Below are 23,526 nucleotides of genomic sequence, written 5' to 3'. Positions count from 1 at the left end.
GAACTTGATGCTTGGTCTGCTGCGTCTTCTCTTCCTCGCAGCCTGAAGATTTGCTTCCGAATATGAAGCTGGAAGGAGGAAGAGCTGTAGTACTAATGCACCATAAAATTAATGTTGTTGACTGACCCAATCCTTTTCGCGGCAGTCGGGAGACGTGGCTGAATTGATAAGTTGCCCTCTGTGCCTCCCAGCTCCCTCGCAAACACTGTGAGCTCTTTCCACATGAGGTTGCTGCAGCTGGAGATGCCTCATTCATGGTTGCTTAGAAAGAAAAAAAGAAAAAAAAATCAAAATAAAAATGTGCTCTCTGACAAATAAAAATGTTTTGCTTCCTCTGGAGGCCCCAGAGGGTGGCATAAAAAATAATGAAGCCTGTGAGTCAGTAAGCATTGCCTGGCCAGCTGAGAGGGAACTGAGCCTCCCTTTTCCATAGAAGTTTGTGTGCTGTCATTGCACATCATTAATGCTCGCTGGTTTATGCTCATTCACTGTAACGTTGCCAAAAAAGAAAAAGGGCAGTTGGTCTTTCCGCTCCCAAATGCTGGCTGCTTCAAAGGTGACGTGATGTTAAAGGAAAAGTTTCTTTAGCACTCAAGAATGATTGTTTGATTCTCGAGCTGCCCTTCCTCCACTGTTTTCCTCTGAAACCTGGCAGCTCTCCTAGCAAACGAATTCCCTGGAGAGGGGCTTGGAGCAGCTTACAAACAGCTCCACCTAAGGTACAAAGGTTAGGGTGGGCAAACTTCCTGATTGACACTGGACCCTCCCTTTCTTTTTTTCCTTTCTGAATCCCTTACCAGGTCTTTTTTTTTTTTTAATTTATGAATAAATTCTCTTTGCTTCAGTCGCTGGGGGTGATAGCGATAGCAAAGTTGCGAAAAGTCAAGTCATGGAGATGGAAGCAGTAGGTCTGAGGCTTCTGTAGCACTCGTGATGCAGGAGCGATACATACGCTCAGATGTTTAAAAGAGATATTTTAATTCTGTTCTGTCTTTTCTGTATTCAGGATCTCAGTTCATCCTTTTGAGAACATACAGCATCGCACATGTGCTGCATATCAGCATTTTTAGACTTCTAAACATCCCCAGGACTTCTGGAGAAAGAGGGCGTGAAATGTAGCAGAAGGCTGTTTGCTGCATAATGCGAGAGCTGAGTGACATTGCAGGTGTGAAAGGGCCAAGAATGTATCTGGGGTTCTCCTCATCTGTTTCTTCAACCCTCCTTGAAAGCCTAGAGTTTGCTCTCCATCCTCATAGCTACACACTGGCAGGCCTGAACGCTTTGTCGCAAGACAGAGATGGCCTCAACTACAAAATTATTTAAAATTATTTTTAAAAGGGCCCCTATGGTAGCTCTCCGTTGCCCACAGCCCACTGGTGAGCTGCACATCGTTCCTCCTGCGTCCTCTCTGCCAGCTCTTCTGTGAAGGAACTGGGCTTTTGGGAGAGGCTATTCGAGTTTCAGGTTAGAGCAGCATTTTTGCAAAGCTCAAAGGCTTTGATTTTCTGTCAATCATTATTACTTTAATGTTTGCACTACAGGACAGCCCAAAAGCTTTAGCTGGGGCAAAGGCCCCACAGATGTGTGTACTTACAAGTATGTAGTAGATAACAGCCCTTGCCTTAATGGAAGGAAGATGGTTGGGAATTCTGGTAATATACATATAAAAACTTAAAAGATCTGTGCTTTGCAGCGTGCTTCATGATTATCATGGGAAGTTCTCATGCCCATCTGTCCATCCTGAATTGCCTGTTCTCCTGTGTTTCTGACAGTAGAATTGGGTCTAGAGGAGCCAGAGCCGCAGCCCCAGTGCCGTAGCCTCTCGCTGGGTAACACATCGCAGCCCCAAATGGGCAGCCTCAGCAGAAAGGTTGTTTTGAGCTATAGCTCATTATTTTTTTCCTTTTGCTTCAGAACTCTTAAAGTCCCTGTCAGCTAGAGTTTAGCTGAAGCCCTGCAACTTGCCTTTTGTCTTCCACAAATGATGGAGCTGAGCCCAAGGGAACAAATGCCATTTTAATGGGCATCGTTGTGTAACTCATTACATAAGTCACCTCTCGCCTTCAAAGGACGCGTGGCATAAATGGCAGGAGCGGTTGATTAAAAATGTGCACAATAGCTTCATTATGACATGGGGAGAGATGTCTGCTGTTATTTTTAATCTGATAGCTTTTAAATATGTGCATCCAGCAGAGACCCAAAAGGCCTTTAAAAAGGGAAACCATTTGTGGGATCAGATTTTTAGACTCCGCTTCGTTCTTTCTAACGAGCTGCAAGAGTCAGTTCAAGCTGGAAAATGAACTATAACCTTTTTTTAAGGCTTTGTGTCCTCTAAAGCTACAGGGTTTGGGTGTGTGAGTGCATATGGAGTGAGAGAAGATAGAGGGTTTAGGTTTTCAGGTGAAGGAAAGAAAACACTGTGTTCTAAAGTTGTTTTTAATTTTAAAACAGTCTATTTTCAATTGGTTTGGTATCATCCAAGCACTAGACAAGTTGAACAGTTAAATTGCACATCCCTGTCTGCCATCGTGACAAAAACATGACCAGGAGGTCCAGAAGCAGCTGAGGGGTTCATTTCCCATCCCTGAAGCCTCCCATGAGCTGGTTACCGCAGCCGGCGTGGGAGGTGACCGGCAAGAAGGACCTGGCAGCTGGAAAGTCTGCCGTGACTGCACTCTGTAAAAGGCTGAACTTTCACTTTGACTTTAAAGTGAATAATTTGCTGCTGGGTTGGGTTGGCGGAATTCACCAGTGTGCACGAGTTTTGACTTAATTTCTGGTGTTCGTTTGAACCCAAGTAGAAGGCGACTGTTTGGCTGCGGCAGCGGTGGACGTTGGGCTTTGACTTGCTGGCTTTCTCCTAAGCAGCCTAGTTTCTTTGCCCGCAAGCACATAAGCTGATTTATTTGCCTTCCCTTCTGCCTCTTAATCCACTGTCGTTTTAAAATCTGCAGTTCTTTCCTCACCAGATTTAGCTTTCTGTCAGCAAACTGGCAGGCGGCACCGTGATGCTGGAGCTGGTGGAGCTGCCGGGGGATGCGGCGGCTCTCGGCCAGCCGTGGTGTCCCAGCTTGGGGTGATGGGCTCGGTGGGCTCAGTGGGTGCCGAAAACCCCGCCGGCCACAGCTGGCAGTGGGGCTGCTTGGAGCAGGCTCGTGCCATGAGCTTTCTGGAGTTGTGTGTGTGGTCGGAGCCCAGACGCGTGCCGGCCGGGAAGGATGAGCCTGAGAGCTGAGCAGGGCCGTGACTCAACAGCTGGAGCGCGTTCAAGCACAATGGAGTGGGAGCCTTGTTAGTAGGGGGATGGAATTAGCAATGAAATGAGTGACGTATTAAAACTTCCAGTCAGAAATCAAGAAACTCAAATCCATAGTAAAGTAATTTTGAAGGTTTTTTTTTTTTTCCCGTTGTATGCAGCAGCAGAGCATCCAGAGAGGTGAAATATAAGGGACAGAAAGTCAGTGGTTCCTTTGAGACAGAAACACTTTGATACAACAGTATTCCCCCCTGTTCCCCTTCCAGTTGAAATCACTCCATCGAGTTTATTACCCTGTCTTTTGCCATTCATCTAGAAAATATTTGGACGCTGCATAGAAGCAAGTACGGGGTACCCTCCTGCGCACTAGAAAGGAGAAAGAAGTTCAGAAAGCCAGTCCTGAGACTCCAGTTAAACACTGCCAGTCATTCATCAGCAAGAGGCGAGGGTAACACGATAGAACAATTTCCAGCGGGCAGGCTACCAAGTGCAGGAGCAACCTCAATGCTGCATTAAGGGCTTTGGTTACTGTAGACAGGCAGGAAGGAGCAGAGGGACAGGAGAAGTGGTTTGAGCACTGCCGTGGCTCTGTTTTCTGCCTCTCTCTGTACGTTATCAAATTATGAGATCTGTAAAGGCACGCTGTGCCGTTTGAACTTTTTAACTGGACAGGCATAGGACGTGCTAGGTATTTAAATTAGGATGTCGTGTAAAGAAATCCCAAAGCGGACCAGTGCTATGGTAACCAGTCTAGGAAGTCTTGCTCAGCTGTGCTTTTTGCAGGAGAGTTACATCTTTATCTGTAAAAGCTTAGGTAACTTATACCTTTGAGCTAGAATGCCTTCCTATTGAAGCGTAACTTCTGTTTTATACCACTTCATCCACATCATTAAAATGCAAATTCTGTTTATAATGTTTGAATGATGTATCTGCTTGAAAACCATAAAGCCCATCGTGCCGAATAACATCTGTTGGCATTCACTGAATATAACCACAGTAGCTCCACCACTTGATTCATGAATTTGGGGAGAGGAATGAGGACCCGCAGTTTGATGGAGATGCTGTACTGGAGTCACTGACTCACCCTCTGCTCTGTTTAGACAAGTTCCTTCACCTTTGTGCTTGCTTCCCATCTGCAGAATAAGGTTAAGACCTAACTGTTTAAGGATGAGAAAGATATGTTTGTAATGTGCTTGGAACAAGAAAAACGCTATTTTAAGTGCTAAGTGTAATCGAGTGTAAGAGAATATTGGTTTGTGACTCATTTGTTTAACTGCAAATGCATCAGAAACTTAGGAGCAGATGAGATCTGGAAAATGCTTGTTGTAGATGGAAAGACATGGCAGTAAAAGGCTGCATTAATTTGTGATCTTTAAAGTAGGACTTAGCAGGGCCGTTCAAACAATAACGTTTATTATTTTTGCAAATGTCAGCTGGTTTACTTCATTAGTGCTATTTTAAGAAGTTCCCATTCTGCTCCAGCCACTTGCTGCTGTCCTCGCTCTGTAGGTCTGTGTCCCTTCGGAGTGTGGCATGCAAATGGTTCAATGTTTGATGTGACAGAAGGGTAAAGAGAGCGAAGGGCAGTGGTTAGGCTGGTGGTGGTGGTGAAGGGAATCTGCTGTCTGCAGAAGAGAAACTTTCTCCGCTGACGAGACATCTCCTTTTGGAGGTTCCAGACCATGCACACGCATTGGTTCAGCTGTTGTGTGCTCACCCCGTAAAGGTGGGTAGAGATGTCTGGTGCGAAGAAGAAAAGGAGATTGTAGTCTTCTGAAATCTTCCTCCCTTCCAAATTTCTTGTCCCTACAAGACAAAATTATCACCATAAGCAACCAAGGATTTTGTAGGTATTGAGCATTTCCTTACTCAGACTAGCAGTTTGGATCTCACTGCAGCCCATGGAGGAGCCAGATGCAATTTATTGCTGCTACCATTATTTCCTTGCAGATTCATTATCGTAATTGTTTGCCAGTTCTTGAAAAAAATAGATTCAGAGCCATGACTTCTCTTGGCAAGCGTGCATACGTGTGCATATATAGAAATTCTCATATGGTATACACAATAAATACGAATTATTATTTTGGATGGAGTGCAAGAGCATTATCACAGCAGCCAGGAACTGTTTTCAGTGGTGACCTTCAGCACCCTGTGGAGCCGGAGAGGTTTTAAAGGTTTGGAGATCCCCTCGTGGATGTAAAGCAGTGACGTAAATGGTTGCTAAGTTAGGGTGCCAGCTGCTGTTGGTGATTCTTCAGGGGCCAACTGATATGTCTGGGTTTATCTGCAGTGACCAAGGTTTTCAGTGCCTCCCTCCTCAGTGCATTAAAAAGGACTTTATGATACAAAGAAAACTTGGAAAAACATTTACTCCTGTAAATGGAGAACAGACTAGATTAGAATCAGTGCAGATGCTGCTTCCTTTAATAGGATGCCTGCAAAACTTCCATCTAGAGGACATAACTAACCGGAGTTCTGGCTGTGGTGAAGGTGTTAATAGCAGGGTCTTAATACACTACCAGGAAACCAAGTTTAAAGGGAGACAGCCCTTACGAGGAGGCAAGCACAGGTTCCTTCCCTTGAGTTGTGGTTAGGTAATTTCTGAGTATGGGGAGCGGTGTTTGCGCTGCAGTGTGGTATTTAGCTTCTGGGTGCTAGAATTGACTCAGTAGCCTTTTCTGTTTGCAGTCTGCATGCTAACAAGGTGGTGCAGAGCTGCATGCATGGGACTGGGTCGTTTTGACTCATTACAGCCAGTGCAGTCAATTCCCAAATAACCTAAGAGAAAAATGAAACATACAGCACAACTCAAAACTGCTTACTTTTCTTGATAATGTAGTTAAAGACAAGTTTGATATATTCTGCTGAATTATTTGGGTCACTAGAGAGCAATTCAGACCTTCATTTATTAAAGTGCTCTTTACTCAAAATACATTCTAAATTGCTCTCTACAAGGCAGCTTAGTTTTGTTTAGCTTTGTGGCTAAACAAATAGAAATATATTTCAATAATAAGTCTGCATATGACATGATTGCAAACCTTTGAGACTTCTGCTTTTAGATATTCAGAAAAACCCATGAAAATACAATTTTTAAATGGGTTGAGCAGTTCTGTAGTTAAACTTCATCCAGGATGCCCCAGCATTGAAGCAATTCCTCTATTCTCTGGTTTGTCTGATATATTTGAAGTGAAACCCATGGTGAATGACAAGGGCTGGCATTTTTGTTCAGATTATCCGTGGAGCCATATTCAAAGGTGATGCTGCCGAGCAGGTAGAGGTAGAGATCAGCAGCCTGGGAAGGGCGTCACATTGGACTGTTTTTTTTCTTTCCTGAAGCAGCCACTAGTCCTGGGTACCAGGCAGAACCCTGCCTGCACACCCGTGGTGGCTACTGACCCCCAGCCAAGACACAGGCAGGAGCTCTGCTGTGCCAGAGGTCTGTGAACAAGTCCCTTCATCCCCTTGACTCAGTTGCTCGTTGGCAAAAGCAAGATGATGATTACCTCCTTTGTAAAGTACTTGGGGATCTGCTGGAGATAAGTGCTTTTAAGAGAGGTGGTTTTCCTTTTCTCTCCAAGGCGCAGAGCAGTAGCAATCCCGCTGTCCCTGCCTTGGCACTGCAGCATTGCTGCCTCCAAGGGGAAGCAGGAAATGAGGGTGATATTGTGGTTGGAAACATAATAGAGAGCCATGATATTTTTTTTATCCTGTTCCACTCAATCAATTTATGTGGTTGCAATGTTTTCCATAGGCTGGTCTTCCAGATAATGCTGTAACACAACTTTCCAGATTTCAAGAAATTTACCCTAATCCAGTAACGTATTTCTGTATCTTTCTAGATTCTGAGCGTTCCCATCTCTCCTCGTTCACTATGAAGTTGAAGGGCAAGTTTCATTCACCAAAAATAAAGAGAACCCCTTCAAAGAAAGGAAAGCAAGTTGACCTGACAGTGAAAACACCAGAGAAGTCAGCGAACAAAGTAAGCAGATGAAGGACATGTTCTGTTAGTCTTGCTGGTTTTTTGCCTGCTGATACTCAGTTTATCAAAATCCGCAGCGCTGCTTTCAGTGCATGACTTTGTCCTCGGCGGAATTCTGCAGATTGGTCAGGGATTCTCACGGTTACTTTATGGTTAGTTCTAAACTGCACTGTATAGTATAAAATAAGATCAACCAAAGCATGTACTTTCCTTTGGAGAGCCTGATGAGACCTCCTTCCATAAGCATTTCAGTATCTCATTATGGAATGCAGTTTATGGCCTGACACATCCTCCCCACATGCACACTCTATGGTTATGCTTACAGCTTCCAAATAACTGCCTGGTTTTGGGGTGTGATCCTTCTAAAAGCCCCAAAACCCAGGCGAGCAAATCCTTGAAGCTGGTCCAAAGATGTGCTCAGTCTCCAACGACATCAGCAGGGAGTGTCACACAGATGTGTTCAAGCAGCTGCTGGTTCTAGCGCACCGTTCCTCAGCCCCAACGTACTTCACGTCCTCCAAGAGCTGAGGTCACCACTCTTTCCCAGCACAAACCTATCCAAGTGTTATCTCCTCTGCTGTTGTGACCTGATTATGTAGACTGGCGACTGTAGCAGTGCTGTCGCAGTGAGTTTTCAAGTATAAATCAAAGCCAAAAGTGAAGAACTGTCGAGGTTATTTATGATAATTCAAAATCTTTCCCAGTTGATGTTGAAAGTCTCATCCAATGTGCAGCGCCAGACATGCAAACTTTTTTCCATTATCTCTGCTGAGGATTGTTGTAGTGTTATTGAGAGCAGTCAGCAAGATACAGTTATCTTCTGCTGTGTGATGTGCTTAACACCCAGAGAAGTTGCTGCAGGGGTTCCTGGCCCTATTCTGCACTGTCAGGTGGAAAGTGATGAGGCTTTTGTTTCCCAGGCTGTAGGGTTGGTGTTTTTTTTTGCCCCAGGAGTCTATGGATATGTGTTCTAGGGAGCTGAGCACCTTGTATTGCTGACTGCTACTAAAAAATAAAAATTAAGAAAAAAATAATCTGGGAGTACTCCTTGAAGGCCTTTAATTCCAACGATGTTTAAGAATGGTGTATTGGGATAATGGACATCTGCTGATGTTGTCAGAGATTGAGCACATCTTTGGACCAGCTTCAAGGATTTGCTCGCCTGGGTTTTGGGGCTTTTAAAAGGATCACACCCCAAAACCAGGCAGTAATTTGGAAGCTGTATCCTTTAAATTGATATATGACCACATATTAAATAAATTAGAAAATGAAGAGTCCTTTTCAAAATGCTGTTCTATAGCAAATATATATTAGCATGTTAATAATAGGTGAAGTTTTTGTTTTTCTTTCTTTCCTCTAAAAATCAATGCAGGAGAATTTAATAAGGCATGTTGAACATGTAAAACCTTTTTTTGTGTATAGATTGGGATTTTTTTATTTGGGAAAAAAACCCACTTGCAATAATTTTTATTACCATATATGATTATTTAAACTATATACATTTTTATACTGTGAAATGTTGTTGATTTCTGGCTCATTCCTTATCTATTCTAATAGGTATTGTCCAACTAATCAATTTTTTGGATGTAGTCGGTCGTTAGCTTTGTGGGGAGGGAGTGGAGAAGGGGATATGCCTGGATTGTCACCAGATTCTCTTATTAGAATACAGACATCAGTTGACAAACAGGAGATTTTCTGTCAGAAGACACACTTGATAAACCATCATCCTTTCCTCCCTGTGAAGTACTTTAGATGCTATTTTTGTATTTTTGAAGTAGCTCATCACTGTAGAACAGAAATAGCAATACCAAAAATTAATTTAAAATCACTTTGTGTAACCTGAAGGTTATGCTCAACCCATGCAGGCATCTTCTCCTCTTCCCCTTTATACCTAGATATGGGCAACATAGGGGGAGTTTTTTCAGAGCCTACATTGGTCCCCTGAACCTGTCTTTGATTCTTAATATAGGGCATATTGTAGGAACAGTAGTGTCAACACTGTATGTAAAGATATGATACAGTTTTCACTGCCAAAATGCAGGAAAAAAGAGACTATTCCAGATTCTGTAATCAGGTGTATTGTGTACAGCTCACTGTAACCCTTTCTGGGTCAGCTATATCTCACTCATGATGCATTTGTAATGATTATTTAGGGAAAACTTCAAGAATCATGCAAAAATATCTGTATATCAGGCTGGCAGGGGAGTGGAGAGAGATGCTGTTTTGCCTGAATGTTAAGTTTATCTCATTTAATGCCCAAAAACGCAATGGGTGAATCAAGTGGTGCTGCCGCTTTAGCAGCTACCACAGTTCCCCATCTCCTCTCTCACTGGGGTAAGGTAACTGCTGGGGCAAGTTCACCTCTGTTGAGAAATGAAATGAGAGATGAGTTCAGGTCCTCCCTGCCAACCCAGAGGGGGACCACCACATGTTTTCTTTGGCTTTAGGAACACACTAAACTGTTTAGTGGAAGAGCTTAATATCATTAGTCTTGTGAGATTCAGACACTAGAGTATGTTAATATCCATCCATCCGCCCCACTAGGTCATTACTCCTTTCTCTAGATTTATTGCTGCTGTTCTCAAGCCGCAGTGAGTAAAGCACTGAACACCAGATTCATAGAATCATAGAATCGTAGAATGGTTTGAGTTGGAAGGGACCTCAAAGATCATCTAGTTCCAAGCCCCCTGCCATGGGCAGGGACACCCTCCACTACACCAGGTTGCCCAGAGCCTCATCCAACCTCAGCCTCATAGCAACAGCTGACATTTATGTACCTGAGCTCTGCAGCAGGACCTGCCATCCTGCGTAGGACATCGGCTTTCTTTGGGCGTGTTTGTGTGCACACACACACAGATGATGCCTTTGGACCTCAGAAGGGGATTCACACAAAGTGCTCTTGGGGAATGTTACCCAAAGAGCTAGCAGGGAAGTTGCAAAAAAAGGGCTGGGTCCCACATAGGGTCCGGTGGCTGGATTTACATGCCTTGATGTGCTCAGAGGAAGGATTTGTGTTTCCTCTTGTCATTCTCCGCCCTGAACTCTCAGAGTCAAGCCCGTTCCTCTGTGCCAGGACAGTGTTTAAGCTATTAAGTTGTGAGCTACAGGAAACAGTCATTGAATGAAACACATAAACAGCCATCAGAGCAGGAGCTCCAATCCACAGTTTTTCACTTCTGTTTGAGAGCTCTGACCACTGGGCCATAGTCATACTCGAGGAATATACGGGCTGTCTCATCCCTGAAATGTGGGATCATATGAAGTGCAAAACCTCCATGGGAGGGACTGAGTCTCTCCATGTCCTGCAATAAACTGCGCAGTGATGAGGGCGCATGCCTGAAAAATGGCAAATGTCATTTCTGACACCAACAACTTGTCAGGATGTTCCTCAGCAAGGGAGTTCAGGGCGCTGTGAGCTACAGAGCAGAATCTGAGGTGCCTGGCAAGCAATATTGTCAAAAAGTGGAAGCAGCAGCAGAGTTTGGGCACTTCCCAGATGAGATGGAAAATGATAGGGTGGTTTGCAGATCTTGGATTGGAACTTCTAAAGTTGGAGCTAGATGGGACTTGGGACTCTAATCCTTTTATGCAACTGGCCCCAAATTACTAACCAGTGCTGCCTATAAATTGTTCTTCCTAAAACCTTTTGGGCTGCTGGCCTGATTTTGCAGAAAAGCAGCAGTTTAACAGCTGACAAGAGTATGGGGAGCACACAATGCCCATAGGTCATTAATTCTTGAAGCTGAATTTACTGAGGAGATAATGGATGAAACCTGATTCGGCTAAGCTCTCCGCTCCTTCTCTGGCAGTGCTCAGTAGTTAATTTAAATCTCACTTAGGAACTACTTGTGGCATTGAAAGTCCTCCAGGCATACTCTGGTAAACTTTTAAAAAATACCCCTGTCCAGAATGCCATTAAGATATCATGTATCACTTCTGAATTTCCTCTTCTAGTGTTGGTGGTGGCACAGAAGTTGGTGACCACAACTCAGCTTTATTCCAATGAGTTGTTCCCTTCTGCAACATTCATTCACTGATGCCAAAACTTAGCTTTCACAGTCTGTCTCCATGGAAAGCGTGTGAGTTCCATGCTTGCAGCAGCTTCACAAAATGATTGAGGTTGGAGGCTGATCAGAATGGAGTTTTTTTATTTGGGAATGCAGAGACAAGACTATAGCCCACTTTCATACAAGTGGGCATAGTGAAGTCAGCATATTACTCAGAGTAATAAGGGCGAACACTGCATGTGTTGTTGAAATTATCAGGCATGGGTACAAAAATGGAGGCATCTTGTTTAGATTGTCTGGAGTTTGGGAGTTTTTCTGATTGTTTTTCTCTTTCCCTTTGGCTGATCCACTGCATTTACTGATTGACAAGACTTTTTGATAGTGAGCTGTGTTTAAGGTAAAAGGATTTTGATTGCATCAGAGGGGCAACTCTATTAAAACCAGTGGTTGTTGCTTCCTTTCTTGCCACTATCATTACTATCTGCAGTTAGTGTGTATTTTTTTTCTTTCACTCTCCCAGTTTGGTGTGTGGGTTTCAAAGCAGTGCCCTTCACGTCATCAGTAGTGTTAATCTTGGCCTAAAACTAATCAAGATTAGTCTTCAGTTTGGAGTGCATGTAATTTGGAAAGTTAAAGTGTGGGTGCAGTTTTGCACTGACTGTTCTTTTGAAAAAGCAGTAATTCGATTTAAAAGTGTTAGTGGTAGAAGGGGCTTTCTGCAGTCCTCGTGGAACGTACCTCATTCAGTGTCACCGTACTTCAGGTAAGTTGAAGTAACCTTGCCCTTAAAAACCCTGAGATTTTAACATATTTCTCCTTTTTTCCTCCTCTTTAGAATGTATCATGGCTAGAGGAGAAGGAGAAGGAGGTCGTCAGTGCATTGCGCTACTTTAAGACTATTGTGGACAAAATGGCAATTGATAAGAAAGTATTAGAGATGCTGCCAGGCTCAGCAAGTAAAGTGCTGGAAGCCATCCTGCCCTTGGTGCAAACTGATCCACGCATCCAGCAAAGGTAAGTTTCCTTGGATTTTGGGACTATGACAGACCAGCAGGCTCCCAGCTTCTCAGGCTCCCAGCTTCTTCCCTTCTTGTGTCTGAAGAATCACATCGTGCAGGAGCCAGGAAATGCTGCAGTGGCTAATGAAGTGACTGCTATTTTTACTAATTATGTAGTAGTTTTCAAACATAATTTAAAAGCAGATTCCCTGCTGTGAGGAAGCCCGTTCTGGGGAAAGATAAAGCAAATCAGAATGTTTTCAGAAAGGAGGAAGGGCTTGATTCTTAGCATGGACTTGGAAACTCATCACTTACTAGCAGGAGATTCTCCTCAGATGCTATACTGTTTCTGCAGTCCATGATGGTTTTCTAAAAGCCAACAAATCCAATAGCTTTTACCTGAAAAAGAGTTTATCTTCAGAGTAATCCCTCTTTGTGTTCAGTTTATCCACCCTGATACTAGAGAATTCTGAGCCTGCACTCTTAACTGCTTTTTTTGAATTTACTGGATCAGATACAGAAGTAAGCAGATGTACTTCAGTAGATTAACCAGTCGAAGTTCATTCCTGTGTGCTCTCAACAGATTATTTGTTTTATGTTTTAACAGATTATGTGTATTATGTTTTAACCAGTTAGACAGTGGGTTTGAAGCCAGAAAAGAAGTAGAAATTTGCCACAGCAAAGCTCAGCATGGATTATAAGAATTTGTGGAGTTGTCAAGCCATAGAGATATAACTGCTGTTCATCCCAGAGATGCTGGAGCAATCGATTTACACAAAACAAGCAAAGATCCTTGAATAATACAAAAAGAGCAAAAATAGCACAGACAGAGAAAAGCACAAAACTGGGCAGAGAAACGCAGGTGTTTGGTTCCTGAAATCCTGCCAGTTTTTGTGCTGTTCCTATTTGTTTTCCCATTAAGTATCTCCAAAATTTTTGTTTCAAGACGCTTATTTCAGTTCTGGTGCAAGGAAGGTTTATAGTGTGGTTGAGACGGCAGTAGGGTGCCAGGTGTTTTGCAAACAGAGATACTTAGCTGTGTTTGGCCTTAACACATAGACCAAGGTTGTGTCTGACTGTACAAAAGGAAGGAGGCAATGGGTGAGTATCAGAGCTGTGGCCGAGACAGAAGAGGTCCAATTTAGGTTAGATCTGTAGAACTACAAAGAGCAATAGCTCTTCGAATCGGAACATTCATCAGGTTTACGGGTACGGACACAAAAGTTTCTACAGTTGCTATCGGGTTTCCCACAGTCATTAAATTCCTGACAAGCACCTGCTTTCACTTAATAAAAGAAAGAATGAACTTTCCACTTACACCAGGAAAACATGTAAAATGTCAGCAAATACTTTTAGGATAGAACATGTCCTCTTTATAGTCGCTTGCTTTGATTTGTGTATCCACTGAGTGTTCACTGGGTGATCTTTCCTTCCAATAATTTATTTGGAAATAAGTATCAACTAAGTAGTCTTCAGCAGCAGCAGTTTTTCAGGCAGTTCTATTCTTCAAATTACTTATACTCTCTCTTTTAGTAGTGAACTAATGCAGCCTTGACAGTTGGATACCCATATTTACCCATATAAGCAGAATTTTGATATAATCTATGGAGTCTTGGACATAGTGATAAGTCTCTCTTTCTGGAAACAGTATGTATTACAGCATAGGTCACATACGTATGTTCTGCCTTGTTTAGCCTCACAGAAAAAACGGGACTCTGGTATTCTCAGAAAGCCACATCCTTTCGTGCCCACCTCTGCACTTTATATCTTTTGAGTAGTGGCAGAACACAAAGGGGATTTGATAGTAAATCTCCCTCAAGAAAAGTGAGCAAGACTTGTTTGTGACCATTGTCTATGATTGTGTCAGTGTGGAAGAAAGGCCTACAATTATTATTGGACTTCTTTTTGCTTTAGGGGAAGCATTTGCATCAAGGAAAAAAGTAATTAAATCTAGCACAAAATGGGCTTTCAATTACTGCCTCTTTAGAAGGAAGCAGACTGAAGATTAATGGCAAAGAAATCAAAGCCTTAGAAAGAAATGGGGGAGGACCCTATTTAGGAAGTATTTCCTACCAAGCTAATTTCATTTGAAATTAAAACAAATGGCAAGCAGCATGCTTTAAAAAAAGAAAAAAACACCAGCCAAACAAAAAAGTACTTGCCATTGTTTGCATCCCTCTGGTTGTAATGTGGCAATAGTTCTTTCCCCAGTCCTGTGAACTTCATTCACCTAAATAATCTCATGGAAGCTTGTGGGCTTGATTCTCTTCTCACAGATAATGAAATTACCAGAGTTAAGCCAGTGTAAAATGGATACCAAAGAGAAATGGGGAGATTTGCAACACTCCTATCAGTAATGATTGCAAGGTTACACCTTCCCTTATCTGTTTATGGTTTTGATGCAGTTTGAAATTGATTTAATTTTACAAAGAATTGTTGAAGCGTTGCCATCAGCAGTACTGTTAACACACCTTGTTTAGTAATGAAGTAAGTGTTTTCAGAACGGCCAGGAAAATGCCTGTGAGCACTGTTGTTACAGTTAACTTTTATTTAGAGTTGTCATCCTTCCAAAATTCTTTTTTTTTTCCTCTTCAGAACAATAGCTTCAATTCTGTTTCTCATTAAAAACAAAACAAAGCAACACCCTTCCGCTTCCAAACCTGAGATTCATTCAGTTCGATTTCTGTAAAGAAGCAGGTTTTAATTACATGTTTTCAGGCATCATAAACAGCGAGGAAATGATCTGTAAAGGAATGAATACAGTCAGCTCTCAATTATCCAGGACTTTTTTGGGGAGAGTTAATAAGGAAGAAGGAAAGCATAGATAAAACTGAAATAATAGACTGAAATACAGGACTTAAATGTTTACCTTTGAAGTTAAGGCATAGGATGGAGCTGTAAATTAAAACGGAAAGCACGTTCTTTTCAGCATTGCTGTGTTAACCTGCAGCCCAGATAATTCATCTGTTAAGTGAGAATGAACTGTTGAGTGTTGGTACCTTCGTACTGTTGTCCCGTTTGGAGCTGAGAACGGGAGAGCACCTGCAGCGGAGGAGAAACCCGGGCTTTGCCACCTGCTAAACATAAGTTCTGAGTGTCGGAAAGAAAAGGAGAACAATAACATTTTTAAGAGTGTGAAATGCACTTTAACTCAGGTGCTCTCATAACACTTGATAGTGTCTTCATGATTTAATTTTGTTCTGTTTTCTCAACTATTTCCTCCCCTGCCGCCCAGTTCTGCCATCTCGTCCTGCTATAGCCGTGTGTACCAGAGTCTGGCCAATCTCATTCGCTGGTCTGATCAAGTGATGCTGGAAGGTGTGAATTCAGAAGACAAGGAAATGGTGACAACAGTGAAGGGTGTCATAAAAGCTGTTCTGGATGGAGTCAAGGTATGTGAGACAAATATTGTAAATTATATTAAATGAAGTATACAGTACTCTGTTTTAGAAGAGATCTAGTTGAAAGAGGTTTTTAAGTGCAGGTAAAACACAGAGATCCTATTCTTGCCTTCAGCAAACTACCACTTAAATGAACTTCTCCCTAAGTGAGATGATTCTGCTCGGTGAGCTGGTTAATGACTAGCACAAATGGTTTGGCTATTAGGTGCCCTTCTGAAACGCTCACCCTGGCATTTGGATGAATTGGAAGAAACAATAAAGCTTTACTGAGCATTGTATTAAATTTTCGGCAAGTCATTCCCAGTCTCCCATGCAGATTACAAGACAAGGTTTGCGTATTTTCTGTCTAGGCAAAATATCATGGAGATGCTTTCCTGTCAATGCCCACAGAGAATCAAAGACTCCAGCTCCATCTTTTAACATAAATTTCAAGGGATTCATCAGTGATACGTCACCGCTTTCAGCAGTTGGATTAGGGTGTGGAACAGGTGATGAGCTAAGCTCGGTTTTCTGGAGATTAATTGTACATAACTAATGGGAACGTTTAACAGAAACCTTTATATCCTTTGTGAGACCTGCTTATAGCATTCCCTCCCTGCCCCACCCGGGAAAGCCGCTGGCTTTCCTTCTACCTCCCAGTAAGCATTTTGTACCCATTATTTCTGTTTCCCAGGCCTGTGTCGGGGCTGACGGCCGCAGAGGCTGTTCTTTCGTCTATCCTAGCACTGCACTTAAAAGTTTGCTTGACCTGGACCCAGGGCATCAGCAGAGAGACCATCATATCTCCTGGGAACCTTAGTTTGCAAACTGTAGAGAAAGTTAAGCCTCTTTCAACTGCAGGGCTGAATCTGAAGGGTAATGTTTAGCTCAAGTATAGAAGGAAAGTTGGGGTAGAGCTTTAAGAACTGCAGCAGGTGTTTCACCCGGATTAGTGTATCAGGAACAGGCATCTTTCACTGTACTCAAATTCAGCTTAATTTTTAGTAACTGGAGCTGAATGCAAAAATGAAGTGGATCTCCCAAGGTGTGGCTGTCATGTTTTCAGGAGCCTTGGTGTGGTGTTAGCATGCTCTGAATCTCTCTTTAATGTTGCTCAAACACGGATACTAAAATCTACTATTACTTACTGAGCCTTTTAAATAAATGTCTTTGAAACACAACATTCCCATCACCTAAAGAAGGCAGATTTCCCAGGATTATTTTGCACAATATGCCCTTTAAGCTCCAGATTTGTAAAGTAAAGCTGATCTTAAATTTGCACAGAAGGATGAAGAAAAAGAGTTTAACGTGAAGTCTCAGCTGCTGCTAGTGCTGGAATTCAGCAGCAATTTGCAGTACGTGAAAATCCGTGCTCTGGTATCTGAACTGTAATACCCCAGCAAATAGCGAGGTAGCTCATTCTGTTATCACTTAAGGAATCTGCACAATCCCATGGAAAGCCGTGTAATGACCAGATCCAGAGTTGTGTAGTCTCATTGCATGAAACTTGGACACCCGCTGTCCTTTCACTTCCAGCAATACCTAACCCCTCGGTACCTTCCCTTCCAGCCAAGGCAGTTTGCCTGTGCGGATGGATGGGTGGAAGGTCCCAGGTGCCCACTCTGCCAGTGCTGCGAGCCAGGCTGGGCTGGAAGCCATGCAGGCGTGTCCATACAGTGCTAAGCCTGAGCTATTAAGCCCCGCTGAGAGCCATGGCTATATCAGTCTTTACTTTGTTGTTAGACTAAAAGTTATTTTGGCCTTCCAGTTGGAGCTGGCTTATGTCTGGTCAGCTTGGAGCATGGTTAGAGCAGGTGTGTGGCTGTCTGGGTGGTTGTGAATGTGTCTGCCCATCAACGGGTCAGCATTTGGAAGCGGCGTGCACTCATCTACTGCATAGTGAGGAACAAGGTTTATTTTAGAAGGGCCAAGCCAGCTTTCAGATCTGGAAGCAGAACTGAGAAGTTGGACACTTCTCTGCTGTGGGGAGCCCTTTTTGTTTTTCTGGCAGATCGCACAAGATCCGCTTCCACATTTCAGTGCTTACTTCCCCCTTTGTTTTCAGAATTAAACATAAAGGAGTTGTTCGTTCGCTTGTGTTACTCGCTGCTGTGATCTCAGGTTTTAGTGCCTTGCTAGGCATATATAAAAAAAAAAAAACAAACTCCTTGTTTTGAGTACGTAATCTCTTAAAAATCCATCTCATTTTGGAATTTCCAGCTTGCTGAAGTAGCATAAGTTTGTAGAGAGGCTTTAATTATCTCTAATTACTGCTGCAGGAATCTCTACTTGCTGATAAGGAATAGCATAACGTGCATCTGGCTCGGTTGCCTGCTGATTACCTCTGTGTGTACACTAAAGATTTTGGCTTGATTTTCAAACACTAGTTCTTATTTTTGGGATTAGTAGAGAGCAGAAATAGTCAGAGTCCAGGCAATCTGGTGATATTTGTCAAAGTTTAGAGGAAAAGGTGATCCTTTCAAGTGTTGTCAATCATATGTTGTCTTAGTGTCTCTGGTGGAAAGTACTTTGGGTTTTTTTCACAGCAGCAATGGTTTCAATCATTCTAAAGGTACTTTTGAGCCAAATTTGATTGTTTTTCTCCCCTGTTGTAGCCTACACTCCCCTATGATGGACAAGCGTATGTCCATTACAACTGGCAGAATAGGAAGAGGGTCAGGGGCTCGTCAGCGCTGCTGTGGCCCAGCTGCCACCACCACAGGCTGCAGCACTGGCCTTGGTTTGGTTTAAGGTGTGAAACGTGGTGAAGAAAGGTGGGGAAAAGGAGACGTGGCATTTTCCCTTCCATAGCTCTTTCTATAGGGGGGCATTTAAGAAGTATTTTGGCTTTTGCTTTGCATGCCCATACATTTTATTTCCTTCGTTGTGCTCTTACATATTGTGTGGAGTCACTGTCCTTGATGGCAAATACCCAATAGTCCCACGATGTCCGACTCCAAGTCCACTGAAGTGCATGAGAGTCTCCAGAAATCTCTTTGGTGGTGGAAGCTTGTCCAGAGGGCATGAAGGTGGCAATCCGTCGTGTCATTGCTCGCTCCTGATGATGACTCGGAGCATGGTGCCAGCTGCAGCCAGAAGAGTCAAACGGTGTCACTGTGTGATTTCCAAATTATCTGATTTACAGAAAAGCCTTGTTTGGGGTTTGTAGGCTCCCAGGTCCTATGTTTGTTCTTCCTAGTGATGCTCTGTAAACTTCATGTAAAATTTCTATAGTCTAAAAGGAACAGGAAGTTTTTGAGTAACTAAGGACACTCAGCAAAGAAGTCTGAAGTCAATTCAGTGTCTGTGTTAGCACTGTATTTTTTCTGTGATTGAAGGGCCTTAGGTATTTTACTTTTCTATACCCTTTGTAACGTGCATTACCGCAGCGGAGCTGATAGATTGTCAAAAGCCCTGTTGGTCTGTTGCCCATTGTTGCAGAGTATTTCCCCGTTGGAGGACATGGCCCTCCTTGGAGGTGGGAGCTGGCCAGACTGGTCGGCTGTGGTCGACTTGGTGCTGTGCTTTTTTTCTCATCAGGACACTTCTCAGAACACACAGTTCCTTGCCAGGGCTCTCATATCTCTGTCCCAGACAGGGACATCTTCATAGCATTAGCCCATATGAACATCTGTATGTGCTCTGTTTGTGCTCTCTCTTCCTTCCTCGTGTGTGGGATTTTCCAGGACAACTTCTGGAAAGCTGAGTGTGTTGTCATGTTTTTGGTTAATGCAGTGTAAATTGTTTTTGAGCACAGGCTCACACCAGGAATGTTAAGTAGGCATTGAAACCGAAATCAGCTGTGGTGGACACTTGGATTGTGTATGCCGTCCTTCACACATCCAGTGCAGTGTTTTATTCCTCTTGTTGTGCGTGCGTTGGCCCATGAAAGTTCAGCTTTATATAGAGCCTTATATAAAAATACAAGAACTAGAATATTTCTTTTCCTCAGTAAGATGATGACGATGACATTCCAGTTACAGTTATTGCATTGGGAGAACAATGCCAGTTGTTTCCAAGCTCAACAGACATGGACGTGAAGATAATACTGGAATGATGACTCTGTACTTCAGGCTGCTTAAAAAAAAAAAAATTAAAAATTGATCCCATAGAGTTTCCTTTGCATAATATGCTGGGAAGCCAATACTGTCGGGAAACAGTGCCAGTTTTCCAGCCTGCCTGTGAGGGGGCATGTGTTTGTGTCTGTGAGCAGTAGATCTATTTGTCGGCCTCAGACATCCATAAAATGTTCTCTCCATCTTTCTGGCGTGAATGATTGTTGTTTTGACTGCTGGCAGGCTTGTAGTTCAGGATTATCATGCCCTTATCTCTTTATCCAGAGCCTTATCTGCCTATAACAGATACACTGCAGCAGTTCCTTGAAGATTAAAGCTTCCATTGCTAACATGTTAAAAGATGGCTTCAGGGGAAGCAGGCCTTTTAATAAAGGTGTTCACTATTTAATTTGGTTTTGGGTATCTTACAGAAAACTTGCTTTTTGAAACAAATACATACTTGTTTATAAAATATAGAGCAATTATTTAATTCTTTTACTGACTAGGTGAAGCACTCCACTGTGCAAGCCTTTTTCTGTACTTATATTTATGTATGTAAAGTCAATTTGCCATTATCTAGGGTGTTGTGGGGACTGGAACACATTTGTGACGAGAGAGGAAAGAGGAAGCACAGCAAAAAGACACATACATGGGTTTGTGCAGAATCCCCACAGGGCCAGAGTTTATGAACGTAACTCAAATAAGGCTGAACTGCTGCTGGGTGCAGGCTGCTCCTCAGAAGCAGTGCTGCACCATTTGTACAGCTCTGTACCAGACTTAACCCAGCTCAGCTCTCTCTGTGTCCGTGCCATCGTTAATCCATAACCTGGATAACCAAGAGTTTACTACGGTAGCATCCCTTTCTGTCCTAGGATGTTTGAGTGCAGCATTCAGCAAATAGTGATTGTGCTCTCTTTTTCTTCTCTCCTCTCCATCCATCAGGAGCTGGTCAGACTCACGATTGAAAAGCAGGAGCATCCCTCTCCCACAAGTCCGGTTAAACCCAGTTTACCAGCATGTAAATCAGACAGGTGGGTGACGGACAAGGACATTGCTTGGCCGTGACATGTGCACATTGTATTCTGGATGTACGTGGAATTCCACCTGCAGATGCAAATTCTGCCTTCTGCTGTAAATGCCTCTCATATTGCATATGATTTAAAATATGTATTAATCTGTCAGCATGCTGCATTCCAGCTGTGTTTTATGATCTCCAATCTGTATTTTGCGTGTTGCAGCCCATCAGAACTTCCCCTTACAGACCGAGAAATGGAGATCCTCAACAAAACGACTAATATGACTCAATCCAACGAGCTACTGACAGATTCCATGGACGAAGAAGTTGCACCTCCTAAACCTCCTCTACCTAGCATTCGTGTGGCAGAAAACAGGTAATGCCGGCCAACCCGCTGACTGAAGAATACCAGTGGCTCTTACCAGCTTCTTGTTTTTTAAACAATCTTGGCAGAATGTGCACAAGAGAGGTCATGAGAAGGGTTAGTGATGCCTCTGAATTTCCAGTCCTCCAGAGTAATTCTTCCCTGCTCCTGGACTCTGTTTATGACTTTGTGCTCTTTCTGTCTTGTTTTGAGCAATACTCTTCATTATCTGTGTTTTCCTTTCCTTCTTTTTATGTGAGGATAGTGCCATGCCCTGAGATCCATGCATGAGAGGCATCACATAAATGCATAAGACCCTTATTTAAAACGATGTGAATACCACACTGTGCAACAGAGTCTTGTCGTATCCAATGGAAAATGTTCCCATAACCTCAGCTGGCAGATACCAATCTGTCCTGCACATCCAGGTTGTTCTGCATTGCATATCAGCTTAAGAGTGAAAGGAACCAATAGTGTGTGAAAAAAAATCTTCTACTTGGTTGTTCTTACCCTGTTCTGTGAGTAACCACATGAAAGTTTCTATGTTCTATTTTGAGAAGGAAGAGAAAACCCCCAATTTGCAGGTTTTTGGTCTGTGTGTATGATGTTTTTCTTCTCAAGTACTGGTGCTAATGGATGGTGTGAAAAATACATGTCGTGCTAATTTGAAAATACAACATCAAGGGCTGTGGCTGGCAAAAAGAGTCACATATCTATGTATTTTATGAATTCTCATGGGTTGTATAAAAATTTCCTGGTATGTTCCAGGAATAGAATATGTGTGCTCTTGGGAACCTCGCAGGCTTGATGATTACCAGAATTATGTGTCATTAGAAGCAAAAGCTAAAAGTATTGTGGTTAAAATCTCACTAGTTACTGCTAATGTGTGTTTCTGAAACAGACTCATGCCAAAACAGGAGCCCTGACAATATACATGGGGAGAGCAACACTGACCGTCTTGTTCCCTGAAGTTCACCGGGAGAGTAAAGGGGCAAAAAAAGCATTTTCCTGTCCTGTAAATTTTTGAAACTTTGAGCATTTTTCAAACCTGGAAGGTTTGAGGAGGAGGGGCTTCTGTGAATGGAAACAATATTAAGGTCAACCAAAACGTTTCATTTGGATTTTCACCATTTTTATTAAGAAATAATTACCATGCTAATTAGCTCCATTAAAAATAATTTTTAAAACAGCAGTTGTTTCTGTTTTCCAACCTGAAAAAATAAATCACTGAGCACGACCTTACCTGTGAGGGTATTCTCAAATTGGTATTTGTTAGTGGATACAATTTGCTGAATAGCTTCTGGCAAGCTTTGGACAAGAACCTGTGAGCTTTGAGCCTGGCAAGTCAAAGGCTTTTTGGAAAACAAGTTTGTGAAGCCTCTAAAAGTCTTTTTGCTGGAAGACTAATGGAAGCATCAATGTCTGTTGTGTCTTGCAGCCCTCCACCAGCATTGCCCCCTAAAAAACGGCAGTCGGCACCTTCCCCAACCAGAGTGGCAGTGGTGGCCCCCATGAGTCGAGCCACCAGTGGGTCCAGTTTACCTGTTGGAATCAACAGACAGGTAATGGCGTAACCCCTTTGTGAGAGCCAAGGGAGACGTGCTGCCAGCTGTAGCAAGAGCTCAGAGAGATGCTGTGACCTGCAGCTGTGCAGTTCCCTGCATGCCTCTGCTCATCCCAAACAGCCCTGTACGGGAGAGCTCTGGAGCGGGAGTTTTAGTGGCAGGAATGTCAGTATAATAAATAATGTGAACTGCTTAATTTTTTTTATAGTGCTGTTGGACTCAATTAACAAATTGCTACAAACTTTGTTGCCTTGAGCTGTAACGGACTGTGAAGATGTGAGTGGTTGGGTGTTGCTGTGTCGAATAGATCACGGTGTGGAGCAGCTGGCTCAGCTTGCCGAGATCTCACCAAGGTTTACTTGCAGGCCAGGGAGCATGTGGCATATTGAGATCACAAGATCGTCTTCATCCAGTCCCAATTTTAAAACATCCTTTAACCTGAACAGTAATTTGAGCAACTGCTCCGACCACTGCTGGTGCTTTGGGGAAATTTGTAAATTTTCTGGAAACTTTGGACTGTGTGTGTTAATCTCATTCCATTGCTTGTGCTACTACTGGGTTTTATGAGATTGCAAATGTCTGGGTTTGCTTTATGCATTCAGGAACTTACTAACTCAGCAGTGAGGACCTGAATCACATTAAATCGCACCAAAATCAAATCTTGTCCTCATCCCCAAAGCCTCAGCTCTGGCATAGGAAGCCTCTGCAGTCGTTTGGCTGACCTAGATAAAGCTGTGGCAGTTCTTCACGTACTAGCACAATCACACTTAAGTTGTTTTGCAGGAGCAGGAATATTTGAGGAGTTCACTCGGAGGTTGATAAGCTTGAGGTTATATTTCCAAACTCGAAATGTAGTCATAGGCACAGAAAGTTGTATCTCACTATGGCGTATTTTCCCTTTGTGTGC

At 43.0% G+C, this 23,526-nt stretch overlaps 1 protein-coding gene across 1 annotated transcript in view; it reads left to right on the top strand.

Annotated features, from left to right (window-relative positions):
* RAPGEF1 (Rap guanine nucleotide exchange factor 1) overlaps positions 1-23,526 on the top strand; it is an 85,834-nt gene that overhangs the window by 26,483 nt on the left and 35,825 nt on the right. Inside the window, exons 2-7 of the mRNA XM_086625020.1 lie at positions 7,096-7,235; positions 12,078-12,256; positions 15,476-15,632; positions 20,618-20,706; positions 20,914-21,066; positions 22,493-22,616. Of these exons, the coding sequence (XP_086481146.1) occupies positions 7,096-7,235; positions 12,078-12,256; positions 15,476-15,632; positions 20,618-20,706; positions 20,914-21,066; positions 22,493-22,616 (842 nt within the window). The remainder of the gene's footprint in view (positions 1-7,095; positions 7,236-12,077; positions 12,257-15,475; positions 15,633-20,617; positions 20,707-20,913; positions 21,067-22,492; positions 22,617-23,526) is intronic.

Source organism: Tauraco erythrolophus, chromosome 22, assembly GCF_009769465.1.
Source record: "Tauraco erythrolophus isolate bTauEry1 chromosome 22, bTauEry1.pri, whole genome shotgun sequence".
NCBI classification, from domain to species: Eukaryota; Metazoa; Chordata; class Aves; order Musophagiformes; family Musophagidae; genus Tauraco; species Tauraco erythrolophus.
Note: the sequence above shows the minus strand (reverse complement) of the source record. Positions and strands in the feature narration are given on the sequence as shown.